Source organism: Centruroides vittatus, unplaced genomic scaffold (genome assembly GCF_030686945.1).
Source record: "Centruroides vittatus isolate TY-2023 unplaced genomic scaffold, ASM3068694v2 scaffold_861, whole genome shotgun sequence".
Classification (NCBI taxonomy): Eukaryota; Metazoa; Arthropoda; class Arachnida; order Scorpiones; family Buthidae; genus Centruroides; species Centruroides vittatus.
This window is the reverse complement of record NW_027122718.1, coordinates 9,943,905-9,958,847: the sequence shown is the minus strand read 5'-3', so window position 1 is coordinate 9,958,847 and position 14,943 is coordinate 9,943,905. Positions and strand designations below refer to the sequence as shown.

General features: G+C 28.0%; 1 protein-coding gene across 1 annotated transcript in view; it reads left to right on the top strand.

Annotated features, from left to right (window-relative positions):
- Positions 1-14,943, top strand: part of LOC136990066 (uncharacterized) — a 69,452-nt gene that overhangs the window by 15,172 nt on the left and 39,337 nt on the right. Inside the window, exon 2 of the mRNA XM_067288411.1 lies at positions 12,101-12,374. Coding sequence (XP_067144512.1) covers positions 12,343-12,374 — 32 coding nt within the window. The 5' untranslated portion in view covers positions 12,101-12,342. The remainder of the gene's footprint in view (positions 1-12,100; positions 12,375-14,943) is intronic.

The following is a 14,943-nucleotide window of genomic DNA, read 5'->3' as shown; positions in this document are numbered from 1 at the left end:
GTCCCCTCAGTTCAGATATATACTCAGTCCCTAGATTCCATAGGTGGTAATCTATATAATCCCCAATTAAAGTAAGATTATTCCTAAAAATGTTTTGATGAAGTCATACAGTTTTCTACTTTGAATATAGTAGCATTTTTTTATAGCTATTTTTCAGCTTTGTACAGGTTTTAGAAGAATATTATTAGTTTCAACTGAGTATTTCTTTAATTGTAAAAGTTTTGTTTTCTTATTTTTTTATACATGGTATCTGCTTATTATATATTCAAAATACTGTAATATACAAATTATAGGCTACAATATATTATCTGTTTAGACTGTGTTTTATCTTTTTTGATTTGGTATGCTGGTCCATGAACACATTATTACTGGGTCACAACAGGATTTCACATACAATTTGATAATTTTATATATTACATTAATAAAACTATTAAAAACTAACTTATATATGTAAAAATTTTTTTCAAAAAGTATATTTTAAAAATTATTAGAATTGTTGCTATTAGTTTAAAATAACTAGCAATATATTGTTATTTGAGAAATTATAATTCTCAAGTTCAAAGATTGATTCAATGTTAGACAGGTGAAATATGAATCTCAGTAGTCTGTTATAGTTTAACATCTAGAAAGCAATAAAGCTGTAAAATCTATTCCATTATATTAGCAAAAATTAAGCATACATTAATCTGTATTATTTTCCAAAAACATATAAGTAATAAAAATATAGTAATATGAGGAAAACTTTTTCATCTAATGACTAAGGGTATATCCATAAACCACTGCCCTAATTTAAACTCCTCCCCCTCCCCTTGGTGGTCAAATATGGTCTCTGGCTCCATCCTGCCAAAAAACCACATGGAAATTTTAAGACCTCCTCCCCTGTTTTGGAAAAGTTAGGTCAGTGAAAAAAATATAGTGTGAGGAAATAAAATTTAGTAACACAAGCTATACGTGAAATATATTTTTAATACCCACAAGTTATACTTTTTTCCCCATATTGTCTAATTTGTCTTCAATTAAAACTATAGCTGTTTTATTTTTATAAATTTTCTCCAAATCTGCCAGGAGAACCAATTCAATGCTGAACTGTCCCTACATCAAATTTACGATAGGATTGCTAGTGATTGAAACTTGCGCTTAACTTACAAAAGAAAACACAATGTTTTCTGCTTCTTATCTAATGCAATAGACAGCTTGGATGACACAAAAGCACCAGGTGTGTACCACATTCCATTACAAGATGGACGATTTAACAGGCGAATGTCATACGTCGGATCCACATACAGATTCCTTCAAGCCAGAATAGGGCCCTAAATGATGGCCAAAAATGTATGAGCAGTAAATTTGTTATTTGTTTGCTGGAAATTGCATTTCGGTGTTGGTTATTTGACTATACAGTTCTCTTCCTCCCACTCCTCCCAATTTATAAATATTTGTGACCTTATATGTAATTAATTTTGTATTAAAAATTATTGAAAAAAAATGTAATATTCTATAACAGTCATAGGCTAGGATTTGCCTCCATAAAATTTATTTTTTGAGATCTATTAAAAAAATGCAATGGAGGCAGAGGTTAGATTTATTTAGGTCTACAATAATATGAACAGTTTTAATATAGAAACAGTCAATAAAAACAGATGATAAGATGATAAAAAAATATATACAATAGTTTTACAATGAATTGGAAAATTCAGTAAGGGTACAGAAATTCTCCAAGTCTTCTCATCTGCTTTTAGCAGCTCCAAATTCATCAATTATAAAAGAAAAATCCAGTTCTGCATTAATATATCTTCACTTTCAATCTTGTCATTAAAAGTCTTTTTGACCAGGGCCTTTGAGAGGGAAGAGGATCTGGGGTTTTTCCCCCTGAACCAGAGAAAACTAAGGACCTGTAGTGTTTTCGACCCCTAAAAATTAATGTTATTTTTATTAAAAAAATTTTTAAGACCACTTTTTTATTAATTAATAAAGAAACATCTACATATTTCATTTGTTCAAAAAGCAAATTTTAAGAGAGATCAACTATTAAAGGAGAAAAGGAACATAAAACTTGCTAGCTCCTTTCAAGCTCTCAAAGGCCATGCATGCTCTTGATATACTAGGGTTTACTCACAATCTGGAGCTTTTCTTCCTATACTGGATTTTGTTGAAAGGAAAGTGAAAATTGATGCTTTCGTGACTTTCTTGAAAGTCACAAAATCATCAATTTTCCCTATTTCTTTGACAGAGAGACCAAAGTCATTTTGTGATTTAAAAACTGGCAGAAAGAATTCCTCAAAACCATGATGCCAATCAATAAAGTGGTCCATCAAAAATGAAATAAGTACTGTATTTCAAATTGTTCTGTCAGAATGTTTGTTCAGTTTGTAGCTTTCATGAAGTTGTGATCTTCTAAAAGGGAGAAAAGCTTCCATTGTGAATACTCCTATATTTCCTTGGAAGTACTTGATCATTTTTAACTTTGAAAATGGTTGTTCTGCAGTTGCAACAAATACTAATTTAACTATTAAAGTATACTATTAAATTTGCTAAGTAAGGCCCTGTGTGTTACCATTTTTGCCTATACGTAGGGCCACCTAATGTCTGATTCCCTTAAAGTACAGTTTTTTCAATCTTTCAAATAAAAAACACGAATTATTTTATTTCAATTCAACAGTGTCGGCATTAATGAAAGTTTTTTTTAAAACACCTTGTGTTGCGGTACAGCCTATGTGCTGGATAAAAGAGATAAAGTATTGCAAATAGTGTTTTCACTTAACTTAGATTATGCACTGATATTGCAAGAAAAATAAGCTAATTTATAACTGGTTTTTTACCTTACCCCTTACCTTACCATAACCACCCTCTATCTCACCACACTTCGACCTTTACGCAACAAAATTTAGTACATCAATCCTCCTAATACAAACTTCCTGCAAAATTTCAGAAATTTTTGACAAAATGCACAGGAGTGCTTCAAAGTGGGTGAAAAAAATCATGCCCACTCCTTTCACTTACACACTCAAACATCGTATGTACAGAAAACACCCCCAACTTTTTTGCATATCTTGATATTTTGAAACATCAAGAGAAGCAAAAAAGTTGGGAGTGTTTTCTGTACATACTTATTCAAAGCCCTGAGTCCAAAAATGTACAAATCAAAAAGCTCAGAGGGGTCTTTTTCCGTCTCTGACCTGATTGACCTTTTATTCCCTCTGTTAATGTAAAAAAATATGCATTTTCTTTTTACCTTATTTATTTATTGATTAGTATGAATTCTTGATTAGTCTTTGACAAAAGTTATAATACATGATATCTATAAATAACTGCAATTGCAAACCTTTATTTTATAAAGTACAAAACATACAAAAATGAAATTTCTGCCATTTTAAAGAACAACTCAAAGAATTTTATCTGTAACGATTTGTTGATAGAGGTTTACATTAATAAAAAAAATTGTACGTAGCTGCACATTTAGAGAAAATAAAACAAAAGTACTTTCTTGAGAATAAAAATAATAAAATAAAGAAACTAAAATTAGGCTATGAATAATTCCATATACAAGATATATATACCTGAATGAAATAAATGTATATTTTAATCAGAAATTTAATACTAAAAGACAGATTTTACTATTTTGTTATTGATTCAGATTTATATGATCCTGCAACTAAATATTTTATTTATTACTATTACAGTTTAACATCTTCAAATATTTTATTATTCTGTAGAACTAGGAAAATGAATAAAAGGATAGGAATGTAGATGATTATTGTTAAAATTTTTTAAATAGAGTTGACTGGAATAATTGTAAACTCCCTCTATCATTTAAAGAACAATTTGGAAATCTAGTGCATTCTCTTTAAAAATACAGGAGGTGCTTTACTTATGAAGATCTTCATTATGGTCGTATGCTTTTAAATTTTGAATATGACATCCATTATGGCAATTATACAACTTCCTTAGCCCAATTTGTCATTGAGCCTGGGATGTCTCCAAGTTGGGAAGACACTAGCTTCTAAAGAAAATATTTGATACCAAAAGCTAAGAACAATGGAAGCTATTGAAAGCTTTAGAGCGATACCTGCAGACTCTCGCATCAATAATAAGGAAAATCTTAATCTTTCCCAACCATGGCAAATGCTGCTCTGTACCTCTTCCGAAATGGGAGATGATTAACAATATAGTTAAATTGTAATCTTTAAATTTTAAATGACATCCAGTGGTATTTGAAATGTTCCATTTAGAATTTTAGTATTGTATGTTCAAACAGTTTAAATAATCTGAAGCAGGCCTTGTAAAAATGGTCAAAAACATTTGTTCTTTTATTAAATTGAATGCTGGATACATAAGAATGACATGTTATGATTTATTATATGCTATTCCGGTTTTTAAGAGAAATATTTTATGTAAAATTTTATTTTGTTTATTAAATACAAGCTGTCCTTTTTTTTTACCCAGATTAGGTGTCGTCATCTACGAATGTGAGTGTTATCATCATTAGTGAGGTTTTGTGCCATATTTTTGTTTTAGTAGTAACAGTAATACAAGTAGAATTTTTATCTGCCTATTTTGATTGTGTACTATAAAAACTTCAAAATTTGGCATTTACAATTAGCTCACATCAAAATCAAAGGAAGGAGGTAATTGTAAACGGTACTTAAAAATACAAGTTCAACAATATAGTGACAGTCAAGAATAGGGCTACTTAACTATGAGCACCTGATACAGATTATTATTTTGGAATTTTCCAAATATACATGAAGAAGGAATCCCTTATCAATTTAATATTTTGTCTCTAGTTATAATCTTTTTTCTTTTTTAAATTTACATTTTATTATTTGTTATTTTATCTTGTAAGGTGTGAAAATGTATGTTGGCTTCAAGCCTTTCAGGCAAACTAATAATTAATTATGGGTGTTTTTTCTTTACAAGTTTTGAAGTGTATTGCCTATTCATGCAAACAGTTTTACCAGTTTATAAATGGCACCAAGATCTACATGATAATAGTTGTGTGATAAATTACTGACTTTATTAAAAGGCAAGGATGGAGAGTCGGGAGATGAATTTTTTAACGAGAGTTGGAAGTCGATTTAAGAAAATACGGAGTTGGGCGTCATGTATTTTTCCACCAACTTCCCATCCCTGTTAAAAAGTGCGCATAGCAATTTGTGGACTTTCCTTGTTGGTGTAATTTCTATAGGCTAAAAATAAAAAAATTTTATATCAGATTATTTCATTTCAGCATATTCTGATGTATATCAATGTAGGACTTTTGTCTGCTTTTCATCTGTTTGGTAAAATAAAATTTCCCAATATTGTTTTTTTTTATCTCAAAGGTTCTTGTTCATTTACAATTTCCCCTGCCACACATATTTATAGCTCTAAGCACAAAAACTGGGGGATTTACAATTATCCTTCACAGTATTTACATTTACCCTACCTTATGGGATAAATGTAAATTTTTTTAACATTGTTTTTTTATTATCTTTACTAATACAGCCTGGTAGAGATAATTGTAGATATATATGTGATTAGTATAGTAACAAAACCACTAAAAAAGGAACTAACCAGCTGTGCTTTCTTAAGTTGAAAAATTTATAAATAGTAGGAAATTAATACCAACATTTATAATTACCATTTCATTTCTGTAAAAATATAGAAATGAAAATATAAATTAATAATTATATTAATTAATGATATTAAGTTCAAGAAGACACATTAAACAAATTATTTATATTTTAATTATTGAATTGAAAAATGATATTCTGTTTTATTCTGTCATAATATTAATAGTTGACTGTTGTCATTGTACAATTTTATTTTATTATTTTATTTTCTGTGTATTATAACCAACAATGGCTTATACCCCATGGAAAATTGGTATGACAAAGATTAACCCTTGAGTAATTCACCATCATAAACCCCATGTCTATGAAGCAGCTATTGCTCCTTAAGTACAAGTTTATGATTGCAATTTAAATTTAGTGTGTATATATATATATATATAACATGCCCTACAGTAATAATCAACACCTGTTTTAAATTGCTTGTTGAACACGATATACTATATTTTTGTCCACATAATCTATAGATTAAGTTAAATTCTTGTATTCTGATGATTTAGTTATATTGGTATTTTTAAATAAATAAATTGCTAAAATCAAAAATAGTTGTAAATAATTAGAATGCATCAAAGCAGATCTTGGTGGAGATTCGAAAACGTTTGTTCATTCAAATAAACGCCGTACCTTACTGGGAATACAAAGGTTTTGAAAGGGTTAACTCAGTTATGTGCAATAGTTATGATATATAACAGGCATGGATAAATGCGGCTCTTTTTGAGTTACGTGCGGCTCTTGCTGAAAGTGCTATCCTTACCACACTATCCGCCACGACAGTACAGAACTGCGGCTCCCATGCATTTTGCAAAACCTACATTTCGGCTCCCATCGAACTCTTGCTTGCCCACCTCTGATATATAATGTACCACACGTTATTTAATTCAAATTAAATGTTTATTTTTGTGGCAATTCAAGGTTAGTTTAATTATATCACATCAAAATTCAGTATAGTTAATGACTTAAAATTTCAACTTTTTATATATTAAATGAATTTGATAAACTGGAATTTGAATGTTAAAATTATCACTAACGTCATACTGCTTTATTGAAATTTGGCAATTGTTTTAAATGTGAGAAATTATAATAATAGTAATATTATTTAAGAACAATTACATGATCTTATCCTGAAAAAATTTCCTATAATTATTCATAGGAAGTTAAATTATTTTCAATTTTTGTTAATTAAATCATTTAGATACTATATTTTATTGAATATATTTTAACAAATAGAAATTAAACTCATTTTAAAGCAACTTTAGCGGAAATAGGAACCATCAGATAAGATAACATAATTATCTAATAATAATAATTTCTATCAGTACATTAAAGATGATTTTGAAAAATGAAATTAAAAGTTTGTTTTTTCAACTTTTAACGTTTCCATTAAAAAAATAAAGCTGTTCTTTTATTTTCTGATGAATATTATATATCTTAATTTCATGATTTTGCAGTGTGCTTCCAGACAGAAACCGTAGTTGATTGGAATATTTGGCATGTTACCAAAAATCCAACCTCAGATCCTATTTAGATCTGAAATATTGTTTTTTTTTGTCTCTATTCCTTCTTTTATTAAACATGTGATTTATTTACTAAGGTTTACATTTTAAATTTTTTTAAGAGAGTTAATTGCTTTATCATTACTTAATATTTTTCTTTCCATTTAAATGTGTACTCAATTTATATTAAAATATTTTTATACACTACCGTAGAACATAATTTATTAGTTGTATTAATATTCTGGTATAGGATAAGAATACCAATTTTTTGACCAAATTCATCAAAGTGATTCAATTTAAGTAGACAAGCTTATTTTTCTTTAAATAATACTATAATACAACATATTATTTGTAAAATAAATGACATTTCAAAATGTGCATTTCAAATATTGGATATTTAAGTTTTTTTTCGTTAGTTATTTGTCTATGTGATATACTAGATATGTTTAACAGCAAAAAAATAATTTCTTTCTGGATAAGATCACGTGATTGTTTGTATAAAATGCCGTACAGAAGACGAAAATTAAAATCCAAAAGACAAGAGAAAAGTATCCAAAATATATCTTTGTGGTACTTCGAGATATAAAAACTATTTGAATAAAAATCTTTTAATTATTATTATTATTTTTTTTATGTAGAAATATTAATTGTGACAAGGTGAAAAACATTGTCTGTAAGAAGTTATTTAATTTTATTATAATAATGATAAAACTAATAGAATAACTAATCAAGAAAACAATTTCATTTCATAGATGTTTCTTGACTATTTTAAAAATTGTACTAATTTAACATTGAATTTAAAGGTCAGAAATACTCTTTAACAAAACAACATCCTTCCAATGTGAAATACAGTATATCCTTTGAAATTTTATATTGAAATTAAGAATTGATACAACTATTGTAGTTTATAATAGATGTAGCAGTTCATTTATATATATTCAGTGTCAAATTTTGATCTGATAGTGGATTTTCAGAACTAAATCTTTTCCAATAAAGTTTTCTTTTGCATATTCTAGGAAATATATTTCCATGTTTTATTGAATTTAGTGTTTTTATATGCCATTGAAGACTACTATGCATATAGACTATTTAATTTTAGTTATACAATATTTATTAAAAAAAAAAATACTTGTTACATGAATTCTGAAGTGTAAAAAAGTATGGAATATGTAAAAAGTTTAAAATACTATTCAAACACAAAATTTTGATAGTATAAATAATAAATTATTTAATGAAAAATTTACTCTCTAATCATTTTTTACAAAGCTGGAGATGTTATAACACTGATGGTGTTAATTTACTAAAAATAAGCACTATTAATAAACAACTATTGATGTTTTTGACATGTAGTATGCAAAATGTCTGTCAAATGAAGTTGAAAAATCTATCAGTAGTGTAAATTTCTAACAAACTGGTCTCCATATTTGGCACTTGGCAGTATAATTGCAGTTAAGATAATGAAGTCATGCATGATTGACTAACCAATAATTGGGTAGATAAAACGTGGACTGATTAATGGGATTATCTTTTCTTATCATCGATTCCAAAATTAAAATTTGTTTTGGTTGGAGATATTCTTCAACAATGCAAAACATCCTTCCAATGTGGAGTAAACCCATCCTCAAATTACTTTGCAAGTTCTGTATGAGTATGACCTTTATTAAATGAATAGAATTTTGATATTCCAGCTTTTTATTTGTCTTGATGTTGCACTTATGTCGGAAGGATGGAGGAGGGTACTTGGTGTATTTAGGGAGTGCTGTACTTAAGCTTGGGGAAGGAGCAATCGAATATCACTAAGAAAATTACCATTAACCAGGGCTTGTTTTATCCTTCGGATTATTAGTAATCATGCATGATTTTATTAACTACAATCATGCAGGCTAACCCTAGGACTGCTAGATGTTCCTTATTTTAGCTTAAACTGTCCTTGTCCTTTATTGAAACAAGAAAGGACATAATTTGTCATTCATTTTTTCTATGCCTCTGCTACTTTTCTGACTGTTATATAATATAACACAAGGAAAGTATTGCAATCGTTCAAAAATGACCCCTTAAGATTTTTACATTTTTGGACTCGGGACCTTGAAACATCCAGAAATGCAAAAATTGGGGTTCTGTATGTAGTATATTGGTGTTCAGGGTGAACAGAACATGATTCTGTTCACCCAGTTTGAAGCTTAATAACTCCTGTGCTTTTTATCAAAAATTTCTGAAGTTTTGCTTTGCAGGGAGGTTTGTGTATTAGGGGGATTGATGCTATAAAATTTTGGTGGTTAAAAGTCAAGGGGTGGGGAAGATGGAGGTCGTATGTCATACCTCGAGTGGGTTCGATCTTATGTTATAAGCATTTACTGTTATATATATATATAAAACACTGCTTTATTCTCAAAGTTAAGCTTTTTGCCATTTTATAATAAATAATAATATAAAAAGTTTTTAAAAATAAAATCTCGTAACAGATGGCGTCACATACAATTTTAAATGCTTTGCCGAGATAGTTACGCAACTCGTTACTGGATTTTTTTGTAATGGCACTGATGGATTTTCGCACAGCACATGCTTTACATCCTTACGTAACAATTTAATGTCTTCACCATAGAAAGTTGTGGGTTACCATTAAATAGACAGACTATTTTAAATTAAACTAAAATTTTCAAATATTTTTAGTCAATATGAAAACTATAATTTTTAAATTAAAATCTAAAAAATATAAATTGATTTTTTAGTTAACTAAACATTCTTTCAGTTTTACTTTTTTTTTTTTTTTTAAACTCTTTTATCGCCCTGTGGGCTCTAAGAGGGTCTTTTAATCCGGCCCCACTGAGGAGAGTCCATTAGATATTTATACGATGGTTAAAATTTTCACACTATTTTTACTTATGTACTTGTTTTTATGAAAAAAAAAGATGCCAGTTGGTTGTTGTATTAACTTTCAGTTGGCACATGAGAATTTTCACCATTCTAAAATTAAGCTCGCCAACTCCGGAAGAGTTGTCCATTCCAGGAATAAAAAATTTCGGGAGATTTCGGCGTTTTTTATTTTCAGCAATATGAAAATGCTATCGCCTATTTTTTTTAGTCAGTTTTAATACATAATTCAAAAAGTCGGCCGTCTATTCGAGTAAACACGGGAGAAATGGTCCCAAATTCGGGAGTTGAAGAATTAAAAATTTTTGCTAAATTTTGGCGGGTTCAGTTGAATTGGTATCCTGAACCAAGTTTCAAGGTTGCAATTGATCATTTTACATATGCACTGAACTGATGTTTTGATTTTAGAGTCATAATTTGTATTCTAAATTTTAATACACAACTAAAATATGTGTAAGTGGTATGATAACTTTATATTTTTGATAATCAGTTTATAAATTTAACTAGATGGCTTCGCTTCTCCGTTCTCGCTGTCTCCATGGGCTTCACTTTGAACATGTGGTCACCCACGTGTTCAAAGATTTTGTGACGTTTCGCCCCCATATTCTAATAGACTGTTCAAAAAAAATTTGTCGATTTTTGGTGTTTCCTTTCTATTATTTTTCTTGCGTGATGAAAAAAGTGTCGTAATGATTATATATAAGTGTAAATTATGTATATAACAAATATTGAAAAAGTTTTCAATTAGTTTTATAAGGCAGATTAACTAATTACTTAGTTTAACCAATAAGAGTATATTAATGTTACCTATGATGCCAAAATGGCGGCTTGTCTCTGATTCAAGGAAATAGAAGAAAGAAAACAGTGGGGACACACGTTCTAACCTAACCTAACCTATTATAATAAATTAAGATACTTATTATCAACAAAATTATTAGAATAGGTTAGGTTTGAACGTGCGTCCCCACTGTTTTCTAAAGAGTAATTAACACAGTTGTGTTGCGGCGTTATTAACAGTTATTTGTAAAGTTTCACATATAAACGCAAGTACTTTCAACAACTTAACGGTTGTCATCTTCAGGCAATATCGAATACTGTAATTTTCGAACAACTTAGTTCTATTTAACAGACTATTTAAATTACGTAAAACACGTGCGTGAAAATCCAATAAACATATTAAAATGCAATAAATATTATTGATGTAAAAATAAGCTGCTATAATATGCTACGCTAATATAAATTAAAGATAGAGGTGCCGTATTTGTGGTGTACCTAACAGAGACGAATTTATAATCTAGATTGTTTAAATAATGTTACCCATAATTGCGGGATTTCCAATGTTGGAGCATTGCACAGTGTTAATGTGGCTGTTTTCTTTCTTCTATTTCCTTGAATCAGAGACGAGCTGCCATTTTGGCATCATAGGTAACATTAACTGACTTATTTAATGCAAATAATAATTACGGTTACATTAGTTGACATGATTAATTTCATATTGTTTTCTGAACATTCCAGTGCATTTATCCATTACTATAGCTTTTGTAAAGTTGTATTAGGCTATATTCTGCTATATGACACCTATACAAAAATGGTGGCAATTCTTCATGAATTGCCACCATTTTTGTATAGCAGCCATTGTAATTCTGCCTTTAGCATTGTCATTAATGCCAATAAGAAATTTCAGCATCTTTTTTCCACATACTTTTACATAAATGGTTAAAGTTATTTTGTGTTTAACTATAAATATTAACAGTGTAACTTATGACTACAGATAAACCTGTGTGTTAATTTTAATTTATTTGAAAATTTTTTGCTTGTATTTAATTATCAAAAGACTTAATTTATAAATATAACTGAACATTAAATTTTTAATGAAGTTTCACTTTTTATAAAAAAGATTTTTTGTAAATAAATGTAAACATGTTTGAACATGTTTGGGCAGACAAACCTATTTGAGTTATGCATTTATTTATTTTAAATATTGTTTAAAATATATATATTGATTTGTGCAAGTTAATTTATGTAAATATTATATTCTTGTAATTATTAATATATTTTTTTAGTTATCAAGATATTTAATAATGTTACATTGATATTTAAAAGTAATAACCTTTTTTACTTTATTTTTAGATACAAAATGAAGACATTTTTGAAGATTACTTAATTGCAAAGAGGCCCATGCAGCCAATCCATGATAAATCAGACGGCTGTTATTTTTCAAGGCGTTAAAGGCATAATCTGTTATTTATTTAATACTCGTTCTTTACATTCTTCCATTTACCATATTAATGGATCATACTTGTTAATATGGAGGTGACATTAACAAAGTTTGTCATCATATCCATCTTATATAATTTATTTCATTTTGGATCATGCTGCGTTGGATTATTCAGTTCAATCGGAGGTAAGTTTGGTATTTAAAATAATTATTTAATAATTTTATTTTATATATATTTTTATTAATTATACTCTATTTAAATATATTATTATTATTTTTATCCTGTAATAAATTCTTTCCAAGTATATTTACTTCCTGTTGTTCATTCTTATTATAATTTTTTAAATTAAAATTGAAGATGTATCTTAAATTTGAAGTAATACAATAGATAAATTTAATTATGTTATAATGTTTTAATGATTAGATTTATTTTACATTTAACTGTATATATATTCTTCAAAGGCTACTACAGTAATAAAGTTGAAAATTGAATTTTTATGCATTTGAGTTAAATATAATAGTAAATTTATTTTAGATTACTGTTGAATTTCTGAGCATGGAATAATGATTATTCCAAAAATTGTTCTCTACAGATATTGTAAGATGTTTTAATGAATTCTGTTGTTTTCAGAACATTCTTGTCTTTATTCTTAGAAGCTTTACAATATTCTGAAGCAAATTTAATATAATTTTAATTCAAAAAGTGCAGAATTTAATGTAAAACAATGTCATGTCAGTATGTTTAGAACAAAGAAGTGAAACTTAGGATTATGAAAGAAATTTGAGTGTTATGGGAGGGTCATCAATTAAGAAATTAAGATTTGAGAGGAGTATATAAATTTTGTATCTAAATATGAACTGTAGCTAAACCAAGGAGGGGCCTATATAAGCAAGTGAAGGAAAAAAAAGAAAGATTAGAATGTGACAAGTGCACTTTTATAGCCTTATCCACAGTAGTACAGTAGTGAATGTAGATTTGTATGTTCCAATTTGAGATTTCTAATATCATTTTCAATCATTTCAATGCTAGTTATTCCAGTCAATTCAATAATACCAATTCTAGTTACTTTACTGTTTGTTAGTAGAAAAAGGTGTAGATAGATAGATTAGATTAGGGTATTTACATAATATAATTTGTGAGATATCTGTCTAGTTGTAAAAAATTATGATTCAAATTAATCTCCAAGCTGATTATTTCTATAAACTAGTACTTTCCTTTTAAAAGATCATCTTCAGGTACACTTTTCAAATTAATAAGTTATATAGTTTGTTTCAAAGATCTGATGGAAGCTTGATTATCCAAACCTGATGGTACTAGAATGCTTTCGGATAAACAAATTTCGGATAATCCAGAGACTCGTTTGTTTTTCTGTTTTGAGTATATTAAGCACTGTGCATTTAAAGTTTTATGAGTAATAAATAGTATAATGCAATTACTGTATTTGAAGGTAAATTAATTTACTCAATATCTAATATAATTCCACATACAATATGATAGTTTGCAGTGCTACATTCAATAGATGTAGTGATTTCCAGTTACATTGAAAGTTTGGTCTTTGTTGTTATACTGTGGTATGTACAATGTTACCTTTTTTTTTTTTTTTTTTTAAATTTTTTCGAATAATCAAGTTTCCAATAAAATAAATACATAATTACCAAAAAATTAGCAAAAATTCACTTCAAAATGAACGTTTTCTACCGTCTTCAATGGTCATCATCAGGTTCGATTCCAAAAATTCGAAAAACGCATCTTTTTTGGAATTGAACCTGATGATGACCGTTGAAGACGGTAGAAAAAGTTCGTTTCAAAGTAAATTTTTGTTGGTTTTTCGGTAATTACATATTTATTTTATTGAATTCTTACACTAGTAGTATTGTGGTGGTTGTATATAATCAAGTTTCCACTATATATGTTAAATTTGTATAATTTCTACTGCATAATCTCTTTAAAATGATTTAAAATACTGTTGTAAAGTAATTTGTAAAAGTTCTTAACATTTGAAATTGTTTGTAACCCTAGAGTTGCAACTTGGTGAGATAAAGCAGTATAAAGGTGTGTCACGTCTTCCTTTTTTGTTCTTGTGTGTGTCAGGACTCTATCCATCGGCATCTGCTCTATACATGTAAATCAACACATTTTGTATGGATATTAAATTATGTTGTACGCGTGTATAAGAACTGCAAGTTATTTCTTCTCCTCCAACAAATACTAGTTTGAAATATAGAAAAAATGCTAGAAAATTAAAAGTATGTTACTTACTGTAAATATTCCAGTTTTATTAGATTGATGATAAGTAATTCAACAAAAATTCAGAAGTTCATTTTTTTTATTTGCTTAATAATAATAATAATAATAATAACATATTTGTTTGTATTATGTCTACATTCACATAAACGCAACCTTTCCATTGATGTGACAGTTGAAATTTTATGAATTTTTGAACTTGCAAAAGTGATTATTCCAAAACTAATATAATCCATTAAAACATCTTTTAATATCTTTAGTAAATCATGATTAATGTAAATATTTCATTTGTTTAAATTTTGTTTTTGTTTTTCAGATTTCAATATGATGATTAGTCTAATAGTTTTAAATCATTACATTTAAATTGCAATAAATTAGTTAACTATGTCAAAGTGTGACTAAAGACAAAGTATCTTTCAATAAAATGCACTTAAGTATTATATTGATGTATTATTCTCCATGACAACCTTATATAATCTTTTATATTTATATAGATGCTGTCTTATAAGT